Source organism: Leishmania major, chromosome 21 (genome assembly GCF_000002725.2).
Source record: "Leishmania major strain Friedlin complete genome, chromosome 21".
NCBI lineage: Eukaryota > Euglenozoa > Kinetoplastea > Trypanosomatida > Trypanosomatidae > Leishmania > Leishmania major.
Window position 1 is genome coordinate 450,001 of NC_007262.2, and position 22,690 is coordinate 472,690.

At 63.6% G+C, this 22,690-nt stretch overlaps 6 protein-coding genes across 6 annotated transcripts in view; all 6 read right to left on the reverse strand.

Annotated features, from left to right (window-relative positions):
- The window catches only part of LMJF_21_1100 (conserved hypothetical protein), a gene marked incomplete at both ends in the record, with an annotated part of 2,103 nt that extends 281 nt beyond the window's left edge, over positions 1-1,822 (reverse strand). The window contains one exon of the mRNA XM_001683010.1: positions 1-1,822. This exon is cut by the window's left edge and continues 281 nt beyond it. Within this exon, the coding sequence (XP_001683062.1) occupies positions 1-1,822 (1,822 nt within the window).
- Positions 1,823-3,126: 1,304 nt separating this feature from the next.
- Positions 3,127-8,412, reverse strand: LMJF_21_1110 (conserved hypothetical protein; the record flags this gene model as incomplete). The annotated part of the gene is made up of 1 exon (XM_001683011.1): positions 3,127-8,412. One exon carries the CDS (start codon positions 8,410-8,412, stop codon positions 3,127-3,129), a length of 5,286 nt encoding a protein of 1,761 aa, XP_001683063.1.
- Positions 8,413-9,161: 749 nt separating this feature from the next.
- Positions 9,162-11,006, reverse strand: LMJF_21_1120 (putative U4/U6 small nuclear ribonuclear protein; the record flags this gene model as incomplete). The annotated part of the gene is made up of 1 exon (XM_001683012.1): positions 9,162-11,006. The coding sequence occupies one exon, from the start codon at positions 11,004-11,006 to the stop codon at positions 9,162-9,164; it is 1,845 nt and encodes a 614-aa protein (XP_001683064.1).
- Positions 11,007-11,648: 642 nt separating this feature from the next.
- On the reverse strand, positions 11,649-13,523 carry LMJF_21_1130 (conserved hypothetical protein; the record flags this gene model as incomplete). Its single annotated transcript, XM_001683013.1, has 1 exon — positions 11,649-13,523. The coding sequence occupies one exon, from the start codon at positions 13,521-13,523 to the stop codon at positions 11,649-11,651; it is 1,875 nt and encodes a 624-aa protein (XP_001683065.1).
- Positions 13,524-14,233: 710 nt separating this feature from the next.
- LMJF_21_1140 (conserved hypothetical protein) lies at positions 14,234-15,145 on the reverse strand (the record flags this gene model as incomplete). The annotated part of the gene is made up of 1 exon (XM_001683014.1): positions 14,234-15,145. One exon carries the CDS (start codon positions 15,143-15,145, stop codon positions 14,234-14,236), a length of 912 nt encoding a protein of 303 aa, XP_001683066.1.
- Positions 15,146-16,273: 1,128 nt separating this feature from the next.
- On the reverse strand, positions 16,274-21,568 carry LMJF_21_1150 (conserved hypothetical protein; the record flags this gene model as incomplete). The annotated part of the gene is made up of 1 exon (XM_001683015.1): positions 16,274-21,568. The coding sequence occupies one exon, from the start codon at positions 21,566-21,568 to the stop codon at positions 16,274-16,276; it is 5,295 nt and encodes a 1,764-aa protein (XP_001683067.1).
- Between the last annotated feature and the right edge of the window lie 1,122 nt (positions 21,569-22,690).

Genomic DNA, 22,690 nt, shown 5'->3' on the forward strand with positions numbered 1-22,690 from the left:
GCTGCCCACACCGCGCCAACTCCATCGGCGCAGTCGCTGGCTCGACGCAGCGCGCCACGTCCGCCATGTACGGGTCGTCCATCACGTCGGCGAGTTGGAACGGGATGTAGAGCTGCCCACGGCGGATGTTGCGACACTGCATCTCCAGCAGCGTCTGACGGCACGCATGGGCTGGCAGGCTCTTGTACTCGACACGCCGCTCCCTGTCGCGCTCGAGCAGCAGGCGAAGCACGCTCTCAATATGAGGCGAGCGCGACACGTCCCGCAGCCGCACACCGACGTCGGAGCGGCGCAGCAGCCGCACCGTAATGCGCTCGTACACGACGCTGCTGGCGCTCGCGTACGGGTCATAGCCGAGTCGCAGCCGCAGGCGGTTGAACGGGCCGTTGCGAATGAGGTACGTGAAGCACTGCATCACCTGCTTGTTGCGATACGCGCGCGGGCACAGGCCCGACTGCAGCATGGCGTCCTGCAGGTCCTGCACCACCCACGACGGCCGCACCGCCAGCAGCCGCACCATCATTTGGACCTCGGGCGGGTCAGTGTCGAGCCCGCCATCGAGGGAGCTTCCCATCGAGTGCAGGAAGCTGTTGTGCGCCGCCTGCCGCGTCGGCAACACGGTCGATTCCTCCGCGCTGATGCTGATGGTCGGCAGCGTTGCAAAGTCGTACTGCGCCACTGCCGAGTCACCGTTGGCATCCACCGCGAGCCTGTCGTCTCTCGGCGCTGCAGTCGCAGACACGGTCGCCACGGCGGTGTTCGGGTCTCTGCCGGGCTCGTATCTCACCTCGAACGGGGCCCGCGCGCCCAAGAAGTGCTGCGGCGGAAAGACGTCCGCGCCGCAGAGCGACGGCGCCGCCTGCAGCTGCTCCGGTGTGAAGAGCGCAAATGTGAAGTCGGCTGGACGCGCCAGCTCCATCTCGCGCGACACCACTCCGACAACCTCCGCGCTCAGGCCACTCGTCCTGGCCGTGCCGCGCGCGTCCTTGTCGCCGTGCGCAGATCCCCCTTGCCCCTCCTCCGCGCTGTCTACTTCCTCCTCGCGAAGCACGGCGTTGGTGACGGGGTCGCGGTACCGGCGGATGCGGCGGCGCTGGCGCATCCGCAGCAACAAGTCGTTGCGGTAGTACCCGTTGACAAGCAACTGCGGCTCCATCGAGGCGAATACCTCGCGGCGGCGGCGCTTCTGTGCTGGCAGGTGCGCCCCCTCCGCTGCATCTTCCGCATCCGCGCACCCGTCCCTGCCGACCCCGCTGTCGCTTGCACGGTCCCCCTCGTCCTCCTCGTCGCTGCCGGTGCCCCAGTTCGTGCTGCGCCACCCGCTGAAGATCGGCACGGTGCAGTAGTGGTGGTGATGGCGCGTGAGGAGGTGCAGCTCTGTTCGCTGGCCGGCCACACCGTGCACCGCCTGGACGGCTGTCCTCTTCGCCACCGTGGGCGGGAAGGCGCGCGACGCACTCTCGCCGCTGTCGCCGCCGCTGCTGCTACTCGGCACATCGTCGTCGCCCTCATCATCCCCCCCTTCCGGCTCCTCCGCGCTGTCGTGCGTGGCACCCGCATCGCCGCGAGCTGTTGTCTGCTGTGGCATGGCGCGGTGAAGACATGGAACGACAAACGACGCAGGCAGGAAGGCCTCCACCTCGCGCCGCTCTCCCGCGTGTGCCGACGTACTCGGGTGATCGGCGCCGTCGAGCATCGCCGACGATGTGGTGACGGTTGGCGTCACCGCAAAGGGCAGCTCGACACTGATGTAGCTGCGAAACGCCGGTATCGCGTGCTTCTCACGGCCGGCGGCGGCGGGAGAGCCGTGTGGAGCGGTCATGGCTCGGCAAAAAACACACTGGCTATGGTGGTGCGGCTGCTCTTCCCGACCTTTTTCCCGCAGAGCTCATCACATGTCGAGCGTTGGCCCAGACCACGGGCAGGAGAAGAGAGCGGAATACATGCATGAGCAATGGGGGTAGATAGGGGAGAGAAGAAGGGGTGGTGGTAGGAGGGCAGACGACGGTGATGAATATTAAGGAGGTCACGAGAGGTGTGCGCGACGGACAGGGGGAGATGCGATCGCCATCGCTATCCCTCCGTTACTACACCTCCACTTCTCTCCCACAGATCAGCCAATGATGCACCGCGAAACGCATGCGTTGCTGTACTCTCTCTCTCTCTCTGTAGGTGCGACAGTTATGGGGGAGGCGACTGCACGCACCCACACGTAGTCAATGCGGGCGGCTGTCGAGCGTCCGTGTAACAGGACGCGTATGGCATGACGATGACACCCGTCCATCATGTGGACTCAGCTTACCTTTTTCTTTTGAGCTTTGCGTCGAGATGCATGTGCGTGCCGTGTTCCAGGTGAAACGGACAAGGAAAGGAGCGACGGACAGTGGACGGCACACACGTGCAAGAGGGGAAAGGAAAAGAGAAGGGGGAGGGGCTATGTACACGAGCATCATGGAAAACACTTCAGAGGATATCAAGTAAAGCAACAAACTATCGTCAACATCGCGAGCGTCACTCGTCGGCATCCCAAGCACCGGTGTTGCACAACACCGAGCACACGCGGATGGGCACAGGACGCAGACCTATCAGATCACAAGAGAAAGAGAGATCTAACAAAAGAACAAAAAACAGTCGGGAAACATATTCGGGTGGAGCACGGCATGCCAACGGAAGCAAGAGACCGAAAGAGCGAAGCGGTGAAGGGGAGGAGGATTGCCGTTGTGTGTGTGTGTGCGCGCTTGTCCTTCCACTGACCGCAGACCCCACCATCTCTCCCTCCCCTCTCTTTCCCTCTCCTCTCTTTCCCTCCATCGCACTCGCCGCTCGCGTATTGAGCGCCGCCCTGGTTGGACCGATCACGTGACGCATGAGGACCGCGGGTGGTGGTGAGCTGGGCTGGGAGAGAGGACGAACAACGAGAAGCTCGACGGCATCCACACACGCACGTGGACCAACGAACGCCAAGACGCTATACATTGCGCTTAGAGACAAAGTCAACTAATGAAAGGATACAACAGCAACAGAGAGGTGTGGCGACGTCAGAGGCCACACACACACACACACACACAGAGGGCACGCACGCACATCCACCTTTTCAGCACCACACCGCTTCCGCACCCGCATGTCCTATGGTCCGCCTCGTAGCGTACGTTCCATGCGCCGGCACTGGTGCTCGCGGAACGTGTCTTGGATTACCGTCGCGGCCTCCTGCCGCGCAAGCATGCAGTGCCGCTCCTGGTGAGCCTTCCGCCGCCGCGCCGCCGCCCGCTGCGCCTGCACACGCCGCCAAAAGCTTTGGATAATGATCGCGGCATGGTCCAGCATGTCTTGCAGAAGAACGTGCTCCTGCCGCTCCGCCTCCACAGCGGCGCGCCACAGGGGCCAGCTTCGCCGCACCAGCCAGCCACGAATGTGGCACTGCAGCCGCGTGGCTGCTGCCTGTCTCCGCTGGCGCTTCTTGATACGGTGAACATCGCGGTGGTGCCGCCAGCAGTCTTGCAGAAGCCGCGCGGCCCGCTCGCGCTGGTGCAGGTCCGCGGCTGTCGAAACCTGCTGACGGGACTTGTAGCAGCGATAGGCGCACTGAATCGACGCGGCCGCGGCGCGCTTCCGCTCTGCCTCGCGACGGCGCGCGTTGCAAGCCTCGCGCTGCAGGTACGTCGTGTTGAGCCAGAAGAGCTCCCTCACCACCTCGGCTGGGTCCGCCTTCTCCGCAAACTCTTGGTGACTCACGAGCACCCGCTCCAGCTCGACTTGCTTCAGATCGGCGAGCTGCTGCCGCGACCTTGCGCAGCGGTACGCGCACTGAATAGCTATAGCAGCACGCTGCTGTCGCGCCGCCAGCTCCGCCGACCGTCGCGCCTCCTCGCGAGCCTGCGCTACAAGCCCGCGCACGTAAACACGCTCGTAGTGGCCGCGGTAGAGTGCCTGGATCTTTGTGGCAGCGGCGTGTCGATTGGTGAAGCGGTGCCGCTCTGCCTCCGTCAGCTGCCCGACAAGGCAGTCGCGAAGGCGATCGCGGGAGAGCACCTGCGCCCGCCGCGCGCGCACGAAAGAGTTCACCAGTGATACGTGCGCTTCCCACTGCATGGCGTAGTACAGTTCGAGCGCGGCCTCCTCGCGGCGGAGGATGCGACGCCGCGCAAACTCGCGCTGGGCGAGCTGCACGCGCCACCACATCTGAATATGCACTGCCGCCACGAGGCGCTGCTGCATCACGACGCGCAGGTGCGCCGCGCGCCGCCCCGCCATAATCTTGCGCCAGAAGCACTGCACCACCAGCGCCGCCTCCGCATCACGGGCACGCTCCTTGATGCGCTGGTTCAACTCGCGGTCCAGCTGCCGCCGCGACCGTCGCGAGTGCCACGTGCGCTGGATGCGCACCGCAGCAGCGGAAAAGGCTTGCAACTCCTGTAGGTCTCGCTCCACCGCCTTGCGGGTGACGTGCCCGCGCCAGACTGACTGGATCATGATGGCTGCCTCCTGCCTGCGCAGGCGATGCATCTTCTTCTGGTGTTCGCCACGGTAGTAGGCCTCCGTCTCCTTCGCGCGCTGACGACGCAGGAAGTCAGCGAAAGCACGCTGGATGCTGCGGGCAGCGGCGTCCTCCAGGCGTAGCTGACGCGCGCGGCGCAGATCAGCAAGCTGCACCCGTGCTCTGTACACGCGATACGCACGCGTGATGACGTCAGCGGCGGCCACTTCGCGGCGCATGCGCTGGACCTTGTCCTTTGCCGCGGCACAGCGCCACGCCTGCTGCAACACGCACGCAGCGGCTGTGCGCCGCGCCGTCTCGCGTTCTTTGACCGCGACCCAGTACGCGACACGCCGCTCCAGCGCCACTTCGCGTCGCGCCGCCAATCCGCGGCCCACCCGCTGCCACACTCGCACGACGGTATCGTGGCGCTGGTAAATGCGGCGGACACTAGCCACAAGTCGGTCGCTGAGGCACGCCGTGCAGCAGGCCTGCAGGACAACGATGGCGCGAGCCTGAAGCCGCTTCTGCTGCTGCTGACGCAGAAGTTCTGCGTGGTAAGCGGCAAACTCGCGTGCTTTTACCGCCTGCCAGCACTCACGTATCCAGCGCTGCACGCGCGATGCTGCGCGGATGCGCTGCTGCTCCGCCTTGTACACCAGGAACGCACGCCGCAGCACCCTCATGCGGTACCAGCGTTGGATGCGGACTGCGTGGCGCACGAGACAGTCATGCTCCGCCTGCAGACGCGCGCGACGGATCTTGGCGACGTGGCACCGCCAGAGACTCTGTAGCCGCGTTGCCGCCCGATGCTGGCGCGCCTCCCGCATGGCTAAGAAAGCATGCAAGGCGCGCTGCTGGCCGTAGTAGGCGGAGCAGATGACACGGCAGGCACTCTGGATCATCACCAGCTTGGTCTGCATCGCAGCCGAACGTACCTCTTGGTCACGGCGGTACACGCGATAGTAGGCATACCACGCGCGAGTGAGGTAGCCACGAACGACGGCCTGGATGTGGACGGCGGCCCGTACGCGGCGCTGGCGCGCGCGGTGCTCGTCGAGCTCTGCCCGCTTCATGCGGTACTCCAAGTAGGAGCTCTGGATGCGCCTGGCAGCCACCTTTTGGCGGAACTGCCACTGCTCATCCTTCCTTCGGTTCGCCTCTGCTCTGGCCGCGAGGAAGGCAGCACGCCGCTCGCAGAAGGCACGGTAGCCGCGCTGGATAGTGCGGGCTGCGTAGTAGTGCCGCGCCTGGTTTGCGCGGTACGTGCGGCGAATCTGCAGCCGGCGGAGAAACTGGCGCGCCCGCGCTTGCAAGACACGACACGCAGCCTCCTGCTGCGCCAACTCCTCCGCTTGCTGACGGGCACGCTCCTCCGCCTCGCGGGCGTGCTGCGCGCCGACACGCACGAGAAAACGGCGCACCACGCGCTGGAGTCGCAGAGTGGCGGCCATCAGCGTCGCCACCCACGTCCGCGCCAGCACACCACGCCAAATGCGTTGAATCTGCGCGGCGGCGCGACGGCACCGCTCGACTTCCGTTTTACTCTTCTCGCTGATCAGCTGTTGAAAGACTTTCTCGGCCAGCGCGGCGTCGGCCACGGCAGTCTCGAGCTGCTGCCGCCGCTCCAGGCTCTTCTGAAGTTTTGACTGCTGCCTCTTGGCGTTCTTCAGCGTCCGCTGACGGTCGCTCACCGCGGCTTGCAGCCGACCGCCGCGTGGCGGGTTCGGCGTCAACCGAGCAGCGGCATTGGCAGCTCCTGTGGTGAGGCCGGCGATGGAAGTGCTCAGGCTACTACGCGGCAGGGCCGCGGGCAGCGAGGCGGCAATGCTGGTGCGGAGATTGGCAGGGCCGGAGGTCATCGAGGTGGTCGACGCAGAACTGCTCGCGGCTGCGAGGGGCAGACCGCGCAACTGTGTCAATGGAAAGGCTGACGTCGAAGGGGCTCCCGTCGACGGTCGCAGCGCGAAGGTTGGCGGAGCGGTAGCTGCCACCTTCATGCCGCTGCTTTTCCTGTCGCTGATGGTGAGTGGCTCGTGCACTGAAGGTGGTGACCGTGGCCCCGGAGCTTCGGGAGACGCGCACCACGCGTTCTGTTGACCACCGGGGTACGACGCCGCCAGCGGTGGCAGCTGCGAGGGGAGTGGTGAGCCGTGACCGCTGGGCCGAAGAAACGCCGACCGCGCCGGTGGCTGCTGCGGCGCTGGCAGTGAAGCAGTATGGGCAGCTGTCCTTGATGTAGGTGGTAGAGAGAGTCGCTTGAGCTCCGTCTGCACGGGTTGCAGCGGTGGGCAGTGAAGCGGCGCCTCGTACTCGGTGGGTGCGCCGAACTGCAGTATGTCCGCCATCGGCGTCACGGCCGACGACGCCTCCCAAGACGAAGGGTTCATCGGCGGCGGCAGAGGACGCGAAGCTGCAACATCGACACCGCTGCGGCGCTTGGCGCTGGCAGGGGCATTCGCTGCCGAAGAACCGGTGAATGGCAGCGCACTGCGACTTCCTTCCTCCGCGGGAATGGTGGCCGCGCCCGGGTGCCGGAGTGCCTGCATCACTTGCTCAATCGTGCGGCAGTATGCTGGTACGAGGCCGTAGCGGTGACACACCTGGATGGCTTCCTGGAAGGCCCACCGTTGGGCATTGACGTTGCCGCTAGCGGCGTCGCGCCGCTCCAGTGAGGCACCAAAGCTGTAGAACGCCACTGCGAGCATCGTGGCAGTGCAGACCTGCGCATCCTTTGCGTCGCGCTGGCGCTGCTGTTGCGTGCGCACATCCGCTTCGTCCCCCACTGTCGCCGCTGGGTGGGCACTGGTGCACTCCAGAAGTGCCTGCTGCAGCAGCGGGATCACTCGCTCGCATACCTGTGCCGCCTCCGCGTGCTGCCCCAGCTCGTTCAGCACCGTGCACAGATTCAGGTAGGCCGAGACGGTACCTTCCGTGCCACTGCTGCTGCTACTGCTGAGGTGGCAACGCCTCGCCTTCGGCAAGGCTTGGGCAACGGCGTCGCCGTCGAGTCGACGGCTTTCCTCGAGCTGGGCCTGCGCCTGTATCGCCATACGCAGAAACACCACAGCGGCGCGGGGTCGCCCACGGCGTTGTTCTAGACAGCCGAGGTGGTTCAGTGTGACCACGCGGAGGGACAGGCGCAGCTGCTGATCGTGCGACGTCGGCCCAAAGCACGCGCGAAACGCAGCCGCCGTGGCTGCCGTCTTCTGCCTCACCTCGTCTTGCGTGCTCGTCAGCGTGTCGAGGTCGATGGAATCAACGCTTGCTACCGCCGACTGGGACTCGGGCTGCGGCGCAGATGACTGCAATACTGCACGCCACCACCACTGCCCAGAGACGGTGCCGCCACTACTACTCGTGACGCCACCCCCTGCGCCATCCGTCGTCGAAGCTTCTTGCTGCGCGTCCTCGTCTCCGTCGGTGAGGAACATGGCGCGATTGAGGAAGAACGCCGCGCTATCGTACTGGGCATGCTGGAGGGCCTCGACGGCGTAGCTGTTGCACCGCAGCACCGCCTCTTGTGCCTGCAGGCAGATGCTCATGGGCAGCGCCACGTCCCCATTGTCCGTGAGTGGCACGTAGTCGTCGTCTATGTCGCCGGTGCTCGGTGCACCACGCCGCATCGTTGCAGGGTGGCGCCGGGATGCTCGATTTTCTAGTGCACGCCGACGCTCCGCCAAGGCGTTGCCTACAGCTGCATTGTTCGCCTGCCGCAGTAGCAGCGCTGACTCAACGCTCTTGACACACTCAGCGTAGTTGCCTTGCTGCTCGAACACACTCGCCATCCGCTGTAGGAAGCACAGCGAGGAAAGAACATCATCGCCATCACTGGGGTAGCTCGGTAAGTGGTGCACCCGTGTTGCGGTCCCCGTCTTCGAGTTTGTCATGACGGGCGTGTCGCGCGCCATGCGAGGCGCGGCGGCGGTAGAATGCATGGTGCAGCGCGTTCGTTCTTTGTGCCTTTAAGTGCAGATGCATGTACGACAGGCCCAGCCTTGACGCCGCCGCACACTGCCGGCAGATATGCACCGCGACACCCACACACGCACACGCACTCCCGCTACGCAAGGCGCGCTGATCAATCGTGGGCGGCGCGTGGCACTCCACCGATCCCCTCCCAATCACAAGCGTAAAGAATCGCAGCGAAGTGCACGAACGCGTCTGCTTGCGTGCCTGTGCGCCTCAAGCGCGTGTGCGACAGCCCTAACGGGTACGTGAAGCGAGAGAGAAAGAGAGGCTGCCGTGGGCGTGGCGATCGAGGCCAGTGATGCATGCAGGAGAACACACGCCAAGCAAGCAAGCACACACACACACACACATACATGAAGCGATGGGGGGCAGAGAGAGAGAGAGAGGAATGATGATGATGGACGCAGCGGCGCTTCGGTGTTGCGCTTCAGCAGGAGACGCACACAACAACAAGAGAGGGAGTACGACCGCGCAGCAACAGGAGCCATGTGTAGTGAGTATGAAAGGGTGACAACATGGATGCCTGTTCTACCCAGCAGCAGTGCGACTTTGAGGGAGACACGCTGGCACACTATTGAATTCTTTTCGCTATTATGCACACACATCTGTTTACTTGCTTCGCCTTGTTCCGTGTAATCGCCGTCGACGGCGTCATGGGTAACTGCGGTGTCCCGCACGCACACGCACACGCACACGCACACACGCAGCGGCTGCGTCACTTCTTTTTCCTGAGCATCTCCATCTCATCCTCGTCGCTGTCGTCCTCCTTGTCGTGGCCGCCGTTCTGGAGTGCGCTGGCAGCTGCACTCTTCACCAGCCCCTGCGGCGGCGGCGGCTTCTTGCGCAGCGTCATCATTTCGTCGTCGTCATCGCTGCTGCCGCTGTCGGTTTCTTCGTTGTTGTTTGTGGGCCGGCTGACATACGAGGTCAGCACAGAAAACCGCATGTCTTTAGCGGAGCCGTGGGCGGAGACGACGATGTCGTTCTCCGTCACCGTGATGCCTGAGCCGCCCGCAACGACCACCTCGTCCGCCACCTCGTCCGCCATATCGACGTCGTAGAGCAGCCAGTTCTTGCTGTGCCCAACCACCATAATCGCCGTGGACGAAGCGAAGCGGGGGGAGACTGGCGGGAGCTGCGGTCGACACTGCGCGTAGAGAGGCATGCCTGCGTCTAGGGTGCGCACACACAGTCCCGTGTCCGCATCCCAGATGCGGACAGTGTGGTCCAGCGACGTCGTCACCAAGCCGATTGGCAGCACCTGGCTCAGTGCGCCATGGCCACCGGAGCTGAGGGGGTTTGCGTAAAAGCTCAGCGACGTGACAGCGTCGTCGTGACCGAGTAACTGGAACGGGGCAGCGCCGCCACCGGAGTCGTTGTGCGGCCCCAGCCCCGCCTTGCTCAGCTTACGGGCATCGTAGAGGTGCACGACACCATCGCCGCCGCCCGACGCAACGCGCACGCCGCAAGGAGACCACGCCACACACAGCGCGGCTCGCAGGTGCCCGCCAACGCGGCCGCCGGTGTGGAAGGCAAGCTGGCCGCTGCGTGTGTCCCAGGCAACAATGCGACCGCCGGCGTCGCTTGTCGTGAGCAGCGAACCGTCCGGATGAAAAGCGATGCCGAGGGTGGCCCCGGCCGTCTCATAGCCGTCCTGCGCGTAGAGATGTGTGAGTGGAGACGTGTCCGCGACGGGGCTCGCTGCTGCGGACGATGACGTGCCCTCGAGCACAGCCCGCGCATCCCACACATGCACGATCCCGGCGGCGTGCGTTGCTGCGAGGAGGGCGCCTGTAGGGTCCAGGGCCAGCTGCTGTAGGCCCCCAGCGTCGCCACCAGAGCTGTTGTCCACCGTCTCGGCAGACTTGATGGGGGATGTTGTCAGGGGCTGTAGCAGTGCGCCAGAGTCTTGGTCCGGCGCATCACTGTCACCGCCACCCAATGTCACCCGCCACACACGCACGACACGTTGAAACATGCTCGCCGTGAACGCGAACGACGTGGCCGAGGCCGCGCTTGCTCCGCCCTGCTGCTGCGGGTGAACTACAACCGACTTGACACGGCCCCATCCGTGCGAGTCGGCGTACGTGGATTGGCTGCGCAGCGGGGTGCAGTTCTGTGCATCCCACAGCGTAAGGAGACCATCTGCAGATCCGGTCAGCACACACACAGACGAAGGACTGGAAGACCCGCTGTCGCCGCTGACCACCGCCGGCACGGCGGGCAGCGCTGCACAGGAGTGGAACGGTAAGCAGAGCGCGCCGGCGACAACGTTGCTACCGCCGCCGGCTCCTAGAACTTTGATGTTGCGCACCGCCTTGACGAGGCGCAGGCGGTGGAGGGTCGCTGCCATAGCCGTCGCGTGCTCGCGCAGAAGAAGCGCGTGCGGCACCGCATAGAGTCTCTTCAGGTTTCCCACCCGCTCCTTCGCGCGTTGCGTTGTCTGCGGCAGCATGTGCTGCACCCGCAGCTGGATGAGCTCACTCGACGCCGGTGTCTGCGAATCCTTGAAGCGCGGCGATGGCGCCACGCGCACGTACGTGCTTTGGTGAGAGGTCATCGAGTCTAACGGTGTGTATGGAGAGGGAACGGCAGCAGAGTGAACAGGAAGACGCGAGAGGGGCAAAAGCAGAAGATGGGTGAGAAAGAGAGCACTGACAGGTCGGCCAAGGACTCACCAATCGGCTACATGTGCCGCCGTGCGAGCGCCAACGCACTCCGGTACCTCTCCTAGCCGTCGACGCCAGCAGGCCATGGCGAATCTTTGCTGTCCAGACTTCGTCGCGCTGCTTGTAGCGACTGGCACATGCGCATGTGTGTGTGTGTGTGCGCGCGCGCGCCTGGTACCGTTGACGCGTGCCGCGAGCAGCGCACCCGCGTTGTTTCTTTCCCACTCGTGCATACACACACGCACACACACACGCACACACACACACACCGGGATATAGTTGTGCACAGCCCTCTTCACCGCCGCCTCACCACTTGCCTGCGTATGTGCGGTTTCCAGCGGCTGAGTCACGGACAGACACGTTGAAAGGTTGGGTGAGGTTGAGGGATGGTTGGCTGGTTGGCGGTGACCGTCATGAGGGTGGGGGATGGGACACCTCTTCCGATACTCCTCCGAAGCGTCGGCAACAGAGCGACCACAAGCGGAGGCAGCTACACAACGAAAAAGGCAAGTAGAAAAAAAAAACGTGCCACCCTACAGGGGCTCTGGAACCTTCGCCATCTCCTGCACATGCGCGCTGTCCTCCAGGGCGAGGGTGCCAATGATCATCAAGACCACCCAAACCTGCAGGAGGCCAATGTAGCACATCAGCGCCACACGCCACATCCAACGCGCCTGCGTGAGGACGCGGCCCACCTGCACGGCGAAGCTGTCAATGGAGGAGACGACTGCGACAACTGCGCGGCCGGCGATACCGTACTCACGTGCCAGACGCACCATAGCCGGGTTGCGGCGCCGGGCGTCACCGCTGCTCTCCGGTGTGGTGGCTGCAGCTCCAGGATAGTGTGCCCAAGGAGCGCCAGCCGCCGCGCTGTGCCCGCCAAGTCCGTTCCTATCGGCATTGGGGCCTCGGTGGCCGCGCATGGAGGAAGTCGTCGGAGGCGCAGGGAAGACAGAGCTGCAACCGTTGCCGTTCTCATATATGGCAGACGCGCGGAAGCCAGCTGCCATCTCCACCTCCGCATCATTCACGTGCTTCGCGAGCTCGTTGTACCGTGCTTTCATGTCTGTCGCCTCACGCGCCGCGGCGTCGAGGGCGGCCTGTAGGTTGCTTGCCTGAAGAGTGAGAAGTTGGTGGCGTTGCTTCAGCTCATTCAGCTCTCTCTGCAGCGGTCCCACATCGACAGCGGGGCCTGCTTCACCGGTGCCCTGTGCCACCGCTGCGGACAAGGAAGGGCTGCTGCCCCTTCTCACTAGCTCATCTTTCTGCGTCTGTAGACGACGTAGGGCACTTCGCGTGTCCGCGTGTGCCGAGACTTCGCCCTCGAGTGACTCGCGGGCGGCGCCCACCTCGAGCTGCAACATGTCAACGCGCATCTGTGCCTGTCGGTGCCTCTCCTGCATGTGCTGCAGTTCCGCTGTTGCCTTGGCCGCTTCCTGGCGATAGCGCTCTACCTCGGCGTTCAGCGATGCGTGATCTGCCTGCAGCAGCTCTAGCCGCTGATGCAGCTCCCGTGCGTCGTGCGATGCGTCAGTCTGCTGCTGTGGTTCTGTCGCTGAGGACCGCCCCGCTGCGGCGTCGCGTGCCTGCTTCAACTCATGATGCGCCTCGTCCAACAGCCGCTGCGAGGTTTCCTTGTAGACCGTGAGTGCCTGCTCAGCCGCACGCTGAGCTGCGCGACTCGCGCGTGTATCCTGCTCCGCTTTCCACAAGGCGTCCCGTGCGGCGCTGCACTGAGCGCGATGGGTGGCGGCCTCTTGCTGCCAGCGTGTCTTGTCGGCTTCGAGGGCTTTGCACCGCGCCTTGAGTCGCTCCACCGCGGCTTCCGCAATGCTGATGTTATGGATAGGTGTCTCGCCACCGCCGAGCGCAGCAGACGAGACGATGGCTGCATCACCCTGGCTTGAGGCGAGATCGTTTCCGGGAAACGGGTCCGCCACAGTGGACGCAGTCAGGTGCTGCTTCCATCCAGCGGCAACGCCTCCTCTGCCGCCATCGATCGCCGGGTCTTGCGTAGATGGCCGGAACGAGGGTAACTTTGTGGGCAGCGACAGTGGCACGTGTCCTGCCGCGTACGCTTTGTCAGATGCAACATGTGCCGACGAGATCATGACCGAGGGCGGGGTCCCCGCGGTCTGGAAGTCATCACTGCTACTACCGGCGGCATTGCCACGGCTGCGCGGGAGGCCGCCGAGGCGGCTCTCATGAAAAACACCGCTGTCGTGGCCCCTTGCGGGGCACAGCGGTGGCTGAGGATGCTGCTGCAAAGACGTGTTTCTGCTCACACCGCTACTGCTGTGCAGTCGCTGCCCCGCCGTCCGCGCGAGGTCCTCCTCATCGACGGCATTGGCCAGCTCCTCTGTCTTCTTGTCGATGGCCTCCAAAAAGGCACCGACGCGGGTGAACATAACGTCTCGGAGTCGGCTAGTGAGAGCGAGCGCGCTTCAACACATTCGCAGGCAGGCGGAGAGTAGCAGCGCTTGCGCGGGGAGGGGGGATGCTACACGAAGAAAGAGGGATGGAGGGGGAGAAGACGACACGAGCACACGCCCACAGCCCGCGATATCAGCGAAGTGCTCGCTCTTCTGTTTTCTTTGTCGCTTGCAGTGGATGACGTCCATCACGTACGCACAGAGAGCGGAGAGTGGGTGAGGGAGGACGAAGGAGGATGAGGGAGACACGGCTAAAACGGGAGGCGTACACACATACACCCCACACATGCACACCCAAGCGAGTTGGCGGTGGTGGAGAGGAACATGAGGACGGAGACGCCTTGATGAGTGCGGCACCAGGGCACACCAATGACGTGCCCGCCCGTGCGGCCGCGCTTGTGGCAGTGCATGGGCGTAAAACGTTGATCCGTGTCTTCCTTGTCGTTTTCTCCTCTCGTCGCTGCCCTCTCCCTTCGCCGGGGGGGCCCAATGGTGGTCGTATCTTTGCCCACTTCGCTTAGAGCAATGTCCGCCGCACCTTTCCCAATCCCACAACCCCCACTCCCCATCCCCTGCTCTCATGCTCTCTTTCTCACCATGCCGGGTTCTTGTCACCGGCTCATCAACGGATCGACACGTAGCGAGTGGGTGGGCGACATACAGTGTGAGGGCGCATCGACTGGGCTTCACAACGGGGAATAGCCGAGCTCCATGTACCGTGCACGCAGCTCTTCCTCGCTCTTCCTGTCTTCCGCTTGCTGCTGCCGCTGCTGTTCCTCCGCGTCTTCGTCACCTCCGGCCAGCAAGCCAAAGCGAAGTCCAGCGTCTGTGTCGTCGTCGTGGGAGGGCCGCTTACCATATCGTCTTGCGTGGATCATCGCTGTCGCCTCCGCGTGCTCATCTGCCAACATGTCCGTCTCGTGAGAGGCAAGTCGCTGAGGAGAGGCGCCATCCTGCAATGCTGCGGCCTCGGCGACAACGCCAGAACGGTGATCGGCCACCATGTCGGCGACAAGCTGACGGGCGGCAGCGAGGCGCTTGACAGCGTCTGCCTGCGCATCGAAGTCACTTGGCTGCTGAGACTGTGGTGTGGACGCGACAGTCACATCCGCCGCTCCTGATGGCGCTGTCGCGGTGTCCGTGTTCAGCAGCTCGTGCAGGAGTTGTGCGTGCATCAGGAGACCTTCGTAGGCCTTCTGAATAGACTCGATGCAGCTGCCCAAGTCCTCCAGGTTCACGCTCGCCTCGCAGTAGCGGCCACAACAGCTATTTTCCATGCCATGACTGTACGACGAAGCTGTGGCCTCTGCTTCCTGCGGCTGCATCTGTGTCTCCCTCTGCCTCGCCTTCTGCTCAGCAGCCGCTCTGCCACCTTCCCGCCCGCCGCTGGAGCTCAGGTGCACCTCGACACCGCCGAAACAACCAAGCCGCTCGCTCACGGCAATACGCACTGCCTCCTTAATAATCTCTTGCTCCACCATCGGGTCCCCCAAGTCTGCAAGCAGGCTCAGGTTGAGCGGAATGTCCAGCGAGCCCTTCACCTCTACATGCACGCATGTCGTGGCAGCGATACGGCCGCCTCCGTGGATGGCTTTCATCGTCTGCCACAAGTTCGCAAAGAACAGCGCACACTGAGGCCTGCGCTGGGCGCGCGTGTGCGTTGCCGGTGATAGACAAGTGTGGGTGGGCTCCCAAGAAGAAGAACGTAATCAAGGAAAGGCGGAGGAGATGTGAGAGAGGGAGGGAGAGGGAGAGAGAGAGAGAGAGAGAGCAACAAAGAACTGCGCAGCACAACGAGCACGCCGATTTCTGATGTCGCCGTAATGTGGATGGCTGCGTTGCGGTTGTCAAGTGAGGAGCGGGTGCGGGCCACACGAGGAAGTGGCGCTAAACGGAAGGAAGAAAGTCTGGAGAGAGAAGGCACTGTCGGTGCTTGAGCGTGTGTGAGGGTGCCCGATGCGGAGCAGGGATGCGTGTATGCATGCACTTGTACGTGCGCGTGCGTCTGTCGGTGCTCAAGTGCCTGTTCGTCAATGTTTGCGCGTGCCGGTGGTGGTGGTGGTGATGTACGTGCTCGTGCAATCATCGCCCAGCAGGCGCAGCGGGAAAACGAAAGCGGGAGAAAGGAGGGAGTGTGTCGACGGTAGCGAAGGGAAAGATGCACACCGCCACAACGACAAGGGGGTGGGTGGGTGGGTGGTGGTGGGGGGGGCGCTCATCATCGTGCCATGTCCCGCTACTCCCTACCCACACGTCCGCGGTGTCATGGAACGCGCGCCCTCCGAGGAGGGCGAACGGAATATGTCGCAGAACTGTCCGCGAAGTCCGCAGCCTCGGCAAAGACAAGCGAAGGGCATTCGACTGGTGACGCGGAAGACGGCGGAAGATGAAAAGAGGACATTCCGCTGCAGCGGTTTGGTCGTTCTGCGCTGCTCTCTCTCTCTCTCTTTTTTCGTGTGAACGTGCATGCGTGTCCAGAGGGAGGAGGAGGGAGGAGGAGGACCGTCTATGTTTGCATGCGCACATGCCGAGAGATGCATGCGGCAGTTCCCCGCCGCTTCTGTATGGGGCGGGAGAAGCGTGTGTGTGTACGCGGGCTCTTTTTGACGGCATATGCGGCCGGATGAGCGCGTTGTGTGGCGTGCGTGCTTGCACTGCCTGGGTGCAGCGTTGCTGTTGGACCTCCCCTTTTCCCCCCTCTCGGCCCCCGCACAGATGTAGGAGCGTCACAGCGTGTCCATCACGCGCGTGCCGTGGACGCAGAAGAGCTGCCCGTACTCTTTCTCGTGCTGCGTGATGTCGCGGCGGAGCTGCACTGTCAGCCGCTGCAACTCCAGCTGCAGCTGCTCGAGTTGCGTGCCCTCCGCCTTGCCTCGCATCTTGGCCGGCGGTGAAACGGCCGCCGATGTAGTAGCGCTTCCCCCACCATCGGTAAGCACGCCAGAGACCGATGGTGAAGGGGCGGAGACGGAGACGTGGAGGGCGTCATCGGTATCGTAATCGCCGTCCTCGGCGCTCCAGCGCTTCAATTTAGCATCAGACTTGCTGTTAAGGGAGAGTGCTGCCAAGGGTCGTACATTGGCCAGAGCGCGCAACTGCCGCTGCACGTACTCGCGACGTGTCAGGGCCTCTAAGAGAGGCAGCTGTGCCTCCAACCGTCGCTGCTCCCTCAGCAGCGCGTCTTGCAACACCGCCGCTGGTGCCTCTTGCGCAAGCGAGTCTGCGTAGTTGAGGAAGGTACGTTGGTCTGCAGAGGGAACCTCCAGCACGTCCCACAGCTGCCGAAGACGCTGCTTTGACCTTGACACCAAATCTGCATGCGGCTCCTGCTCGTGGTTGTGGTGATGGCTGTGATGGTGATGCGCTGCCGGAAGTTCAACGGGGGCAGCGGGAGAGATGAGCAGAGGACTTCCCTGCGAGGTCGCCGAGCACGGAGCAGCGGGAGTCGAGAGGGTCATGGTTGCAGCGCCACTACTGCGCCTCCTGTCAAGCGGCGTTCTGGACTCCGGAGCCGCGACAAGAATGGGGGCGTCCGGCGTGGGAAAGGAATGGGTGGAGACGCTCAGCTTCTGCTGCGGCTGAGCTTGAGGTGGCTGACGGTGAGCGTGCTGACGCTGCAGCATCTTGGCTGCAAAGTGATGTTCCTCCTCCTCAAGACAACGACGCGCCAGCTCTTCGCGCTCCACCTGCATATCGCTCCGCATCTGCTCTAGCAACCAGCGGTACTGCTCGTCCAGTGCGCGATAGGCTGCTGCTTGCTGCTGCTCCCACGCAACACGGAGCTCAGCCGCATCGGCCGCGGCTGCAGTCGCGCGCTCGTCTGCGGCGCGTCGGTCTCGGCGCTCATCCTCGAGGAGTTGCTGCCAGCTTTCCTGCTGGGCCTCCCACTGGGACTGCAGAGCCGCTTCGGTGGCCTCGTGCTCTTTGCGGAGTTTGCACGCCTGCGCCTTGAGATCCACCTCATGGTGAGCCCGCAGTCGCGCCAGCTCCTCCTGCTGGCGCTGCTGCTGCTCCCCAAGGGCTCTCTCGTGGGCGAGAAGCAGCTCGGCAAGCTGCTTCTGCTGCTGCTGCATGAAGCAGGCTACCCTCTCGTCTGCAGCAGCTTGAATGCGGTCCGCCTCGGCTTGCACGCGCGCGTACAAGGAGGCTTGTAGCTCGGCGTAGCCCCGATTTCGCTCCTCGATGGCGTTGCGCAGGCCCGCAATGCTCTCCTCGTACTCGGCGCGCAGCGTCGCCTCCTGCTCGTGTCGAACGCGCTGCTCCAGCAGGTACGAATCCGCTTCGATGCTGCCTAGCTGTCTCGCCTGCGCGTCGCAACGCTGCTGCAGCTCCGCGATCTGCTGCTCGTGCAGGCGACGCATATTCTGCATCCGCACAGATGCGGCGTTCTCATACGCCTCGCGCGCCGCGTCCGCTTGCTGCTGAAGGCGCGTGACGTCATCCCGCGCGACCGAGCGTTCTGCTGCAAGCGCCGCCGCGTGCTGGGAGCGCTGAGCAGCCAACTGCCGTTCGAGGGCCTCCTTTACCTCTCGCACATGAGCCTCATGTTCCCGTTCGCGTGCGTCGAGGTCCTTCTCAAACTGCGCGGCCTGCTGCTGCGCCAGCTCGGCGGATGATGCCCTCACCTGCGCAATGGCCTCCTCGTGACGGTGACGCTGCTCCGCCAGGAGTGCGGACATTTTTGCTTGCTGTTGCTCCAGAGTTGCAAGGTAGCTCGCGTGCACCTCCTCCTCCAGCTGCGCACGAGTGGCCTCTGTGATGGCAAAGTGCTCCGCGACACGTGCAGCCGTAGTTTCAATGCTGGCGTCTCGTTCCGCTGCGTGCTGCTGCTGAGCTGTGTGCCACTGGGCTCTCTCCACCGCCAGCACTTCCTGCAACTTGGCAGCGACCGCCTCGTTGTAGGCGTCGAGCGAAGCAGTGCGTGCGGCCGCCCATGCTGCCTCGCGCGCACGCATGGCCTCTGCCTCCTGAGAGAGATGGCGTTGCTGTGCATCTTGCAACGCGGTTATCTGGACTGCGTGGTGCTCATCTTGCAGACGCATCTCCTCGCGGTGGAGCTGCTGCACATACGCCAGCTCTTGCATCCGAAACTCCTGCCACGTCGTGAAGCGCTGCAGCAGCTCAGCTTCCAGCAGTCGCATCCAGCCCTTTTCGGCGGCAGCCAGCTGTTCCGTCAGCCGCATCTCCATCTCACCTCGCACGACCCTCCGTATGTCTTGCTCCATCACGGCCTGCTGCCGCGCGAGCTGGGCGTGCTCACTGCGCAAGATGGCCTCTTGTTCTTCCAACTCTGCGAGCTGCTTCGCGTGCTGAGCAGCGACATGTGCCGTCAGTTGCTGCAGTGAGGCTTCCTTGTCCTCTGTGCGGCGACGCTGCCACTCTGCTTCGGCAATTTCGAGCTGCTTCTCGCGCGCCGCCAGTGCATCCTCGCCGACACGCACGCGCCTCTCCGCCTCTGCTTCTACTTGGCGTTGCGCCGCAGCGTGCTGCCGTTCGAGACGCTCCAGTGCACGCTGCGAGGCCTCTTTCTCCCTCGTGATGACGTTTTGCAGCTCTTCTTGGTGGGCCCTGCGCTCGGCTACACAGCTTTCCTCCAGTGCTTGCTCGCGCCGCTGCACCTCCTCGAGGAGTGCCGCCCGCAGCGCACGGTGCTGCTGCTCCATCGCTTTACAGTGGGCTCGCTGCTGCTGACGGCACTCCTCGAGCCGAGCTGACCATAGTGCTGCCGTTTCCTCTACGGCCTGCTGCACTTGAGTTGCGTGCTCCGCCCGAGCCTCGTGCAGCTCCTTCTCAACCACCATCACTCGTTTCACCGCGGTCGTCGCGGTTGTGAAGCCGGCACCAGAACCGTCACTTCCGTTGCAGGCCGTCTTAAGCTTCTCCTTGTACTGTTGCAGTACCGCATCATAGGCCGCCTCGAGGCTGTTCAGCTGCGACGTGTAGCGCGCTTCTTCGGCCTGACGCGCGCCCTGCACAACTGCCTCGTGCGCAAGCTCCTCGCGCCGCAGCTGATCCTTGAGTTGCTGAACTTGCACCGAGAGACCCTCCTTTTCCCTTTCCAATCTCTGCACCGTTCCCTGGGCACTCCGGAGGGCGTCGTCAAAGGCGGCAGTCTGTTGCTCCTGCTGGTGCGTCAGATGCGCCTCCCATGCTGCGTGTTCTCTTTCATGCTCCTCCTTTAGCTTGGCCTCCTTGACGGCACTGGCGCTCCACACCTTCTCCAGGGCCTCCTCGTGCAGACGCGTCAGCCGCAGCACAGCGGCACGGTGCGCCTCCTGCTCCGCCGCCCACCGAGCCTGCCACCGTGCGTCCACCGACTCCTCGGCGAGGTGCAGCTGCTGCGCGACGGCTTCCGCCACTTGCAAAGTGCATTGCTCCGACTGACGCACTGCCTCCTGCTTCTCTGCTGACACGCGGTTCACCTCCTTGTGTAAGGCGTGTATGACGCTTGCGTAGTCACGCTGCAGGCGCTGCACGAACTCCGCCGTCTCTGCAGTAGACGCAACGTACTCGCTGGCAAGGCCTTCGTACGCCACAAGGTACTCCTGACCCACCTGCGCTTGCCGGCGTGTATGCTCGTGCAGCAGCTGCTCCCGCAGCGCCGTGATGTCGCGCATTGCAATGTGCAGCGTCTCCAGCTGGCGACGACTCGCTTCACGGGCAGCCGCTTCGCCGGTTGCGACCATGCGGGCGTGCTCGTCCTTCAAGAAGCTGCGCCACTGCGCCTCTCGGTGTGCCGCTTGCTCATCCATCAGCCGCTGCCGCTCCGCCATGTCTTGCTCGAGTACACGGCGGTACTCCTCCTTGAAGGACTCGACTTGCTCCTGGACGGCAGCCGCGATGGCCGCATGCTGCGCACGCTCCGTCTCCACGGTGGACTTGGCCACCAACACGAGGTGCTGCTGGAGGCGCTTTGCCAGTGCATCCTGCTGCTCTGCAAGCGTCGCGTGCAGGCGGGAAAGGAGAGCATCCTCACACGCGGCGCGAGTCTGCTCGAGGCTCTCGGCACTTCGCTTCCACTCGGCCGTGACGCGCTGCAGAACCCCTTCCAGGTGCTCTCGGCTGGCGGTGTCGCGGAATCGAATGAGTGACTCGTAGTCGATCAAGAGCTGCGCCGTCCGCTCTGTGATGTCGTCGTCCGATTGCCGCCTCTGCGCTTCTTCGCGCAGCTGCCGAGTGCGCTGTTGCAGGTGCGCCCGCTTCTCAAAACTGTAGAGGCGTTGCATTTCTGCCAGCTTCTGCCGGGTGCGCTGAAGCTCGTCGTCCGCCGCAGCTTCTGGCGACGGCGAGGGTCTTCGATGGGGCGCAGCATTCGCACCTGTTTGCGTGCTAGACGGCGGCACGGCCACGGACGTGACACCCGGGTCCGGGTGCCGCGCGGCTGCTGCGCGGTCGTGCGAATCCACCCGTGCCTCTACATTTCCACGCCGTCGATCTTGTAACAGCGCCAACGGCTGCGTGGGATCGACGTCTAAGGTAGTCGTTATGGGCACCTCTGGGCGTAGTGGTGGCGCAGCCGTGGCGATGCTGTCCGGCGGCGAAGCGGAGCGCACCTGAGAAGCACTGCTTTCCCGCTCGCCTTCCCTAGAGAAAGCAACAGTGCTGCGGATCTTGCCGGTGTACGGCCGCACCGCTTGGCCTTGGCGGCTGTGTGGGTCCTTGTTGCCATCACGGTGAGTTTCGACAGGCGCCTCCGACACGCTGCGATCGCGACTGTGCGACCGCGTCACGGAGGCAGAGAGGCGCTCATTGGCCAGCATTATGTTAGCCAGCACGTTCGGCGGCGCTGACGGCGGAGGCCCACGTACAAGCGGTGGCGGCTGTTGCTGCTGCTGGTGCTGGTGCGGTTCCAGCTGTGTATGCGCTCTATAAAACTCATGGAGTGCCTCCGATAGCGTTGATGGCATGCTTTTCAGCTGCTGCTGCAACGACGACGACGACTTCACGGGCCCCGCTGCATTATCTACCGAGTCTTCTTGCTGCTGCAGAGGCTGCAGGGCCGTGATGTCTTGGCGCAACATTTCGCACGCCGGCTACGTCTCCTTTTTGTCGTTTCAAAGCGTTTTCTATGATGGGGATGTGCGTGTATGCGGGGTGTAAGCGAATGTGTGTGCGCCTGTGGATGCCAGACAATGATGGAAGAGCGCAGGGCAACGCGTACCCCCTCCATGCGACCTGTCATGGGCTTACAATACGATGAGGAGGGGAGGGCGACGCTAGCGGGTAACAACGTGACCCGCACGAAGAGAGGAGACGTGAAGAAAAGCGACTCGAATAGGCATACACATCCCGCCACGCCCACATCGCACACCGAGGCACCGCGTGACGGAGCCGTCTGGGCGTGCGCCGGTGCCGGTTCTCTCGCACCCCGCTGCGACGCGTTGTCTCTCTCTCTCTCTCTCTTCTTTGTTTTCTTTCGTTTTCTTCCGCTCCTCCAGTATCGCTTCCCTGCTAGCAGCATCCATCTGTGCTGATGGTGGCGGTGGCGGCAGTGAGAGCGAGCAACGGTGGTGGGGTGGGGTGCGCCGAACTCCACCTGCGTCGGAGTGCCCTTGTCGGCTGCTTGCTTTCATGCTGTGCCGCCTCTGCTTTGGATCGCCTTCGCGAGGGACGCCTTCTGTGCCCGCTCCTGTTGCGGCAAGGGGATAGGGGTATAAAGCCTCAACACGTGCGCGCATCTGTATTACGTGGTTGCGCTTGCAACCGTGCGTGTATGAGCTGACCGGGTGGGGGTGGGGGGGGGAGGAAGAGAGATGCCCGGCCACCGGCTGCGCCGCGATGAGCAAGGCCACATCCCACCTCTTTCTGCTTGCTCACGCGTACACGTACACGTACACGCACAGCGCACGCGATGGCATGCACCAACACCCACACACATCACACCCAGCCACACACAAACTACCGATGACAGAAAAAGAGCAGAGAGATGTGGTGAATGCACTTGTGAGTACACGCGCACCCGTGCACGCACAAGGCACTCACGCACACATAAGGGGAGACGCGCCTTGAAGGGAGTGTATCATTTAATGGAGTGGGCTTCGATGAGGGGACAGCAATGATGAAAGGAAAGGGATGCATCCGCAGGTGTGCATGCGTGCGGACATGTGGATACGTGCGGGGATTCGTTCATATAGAGACGCGTT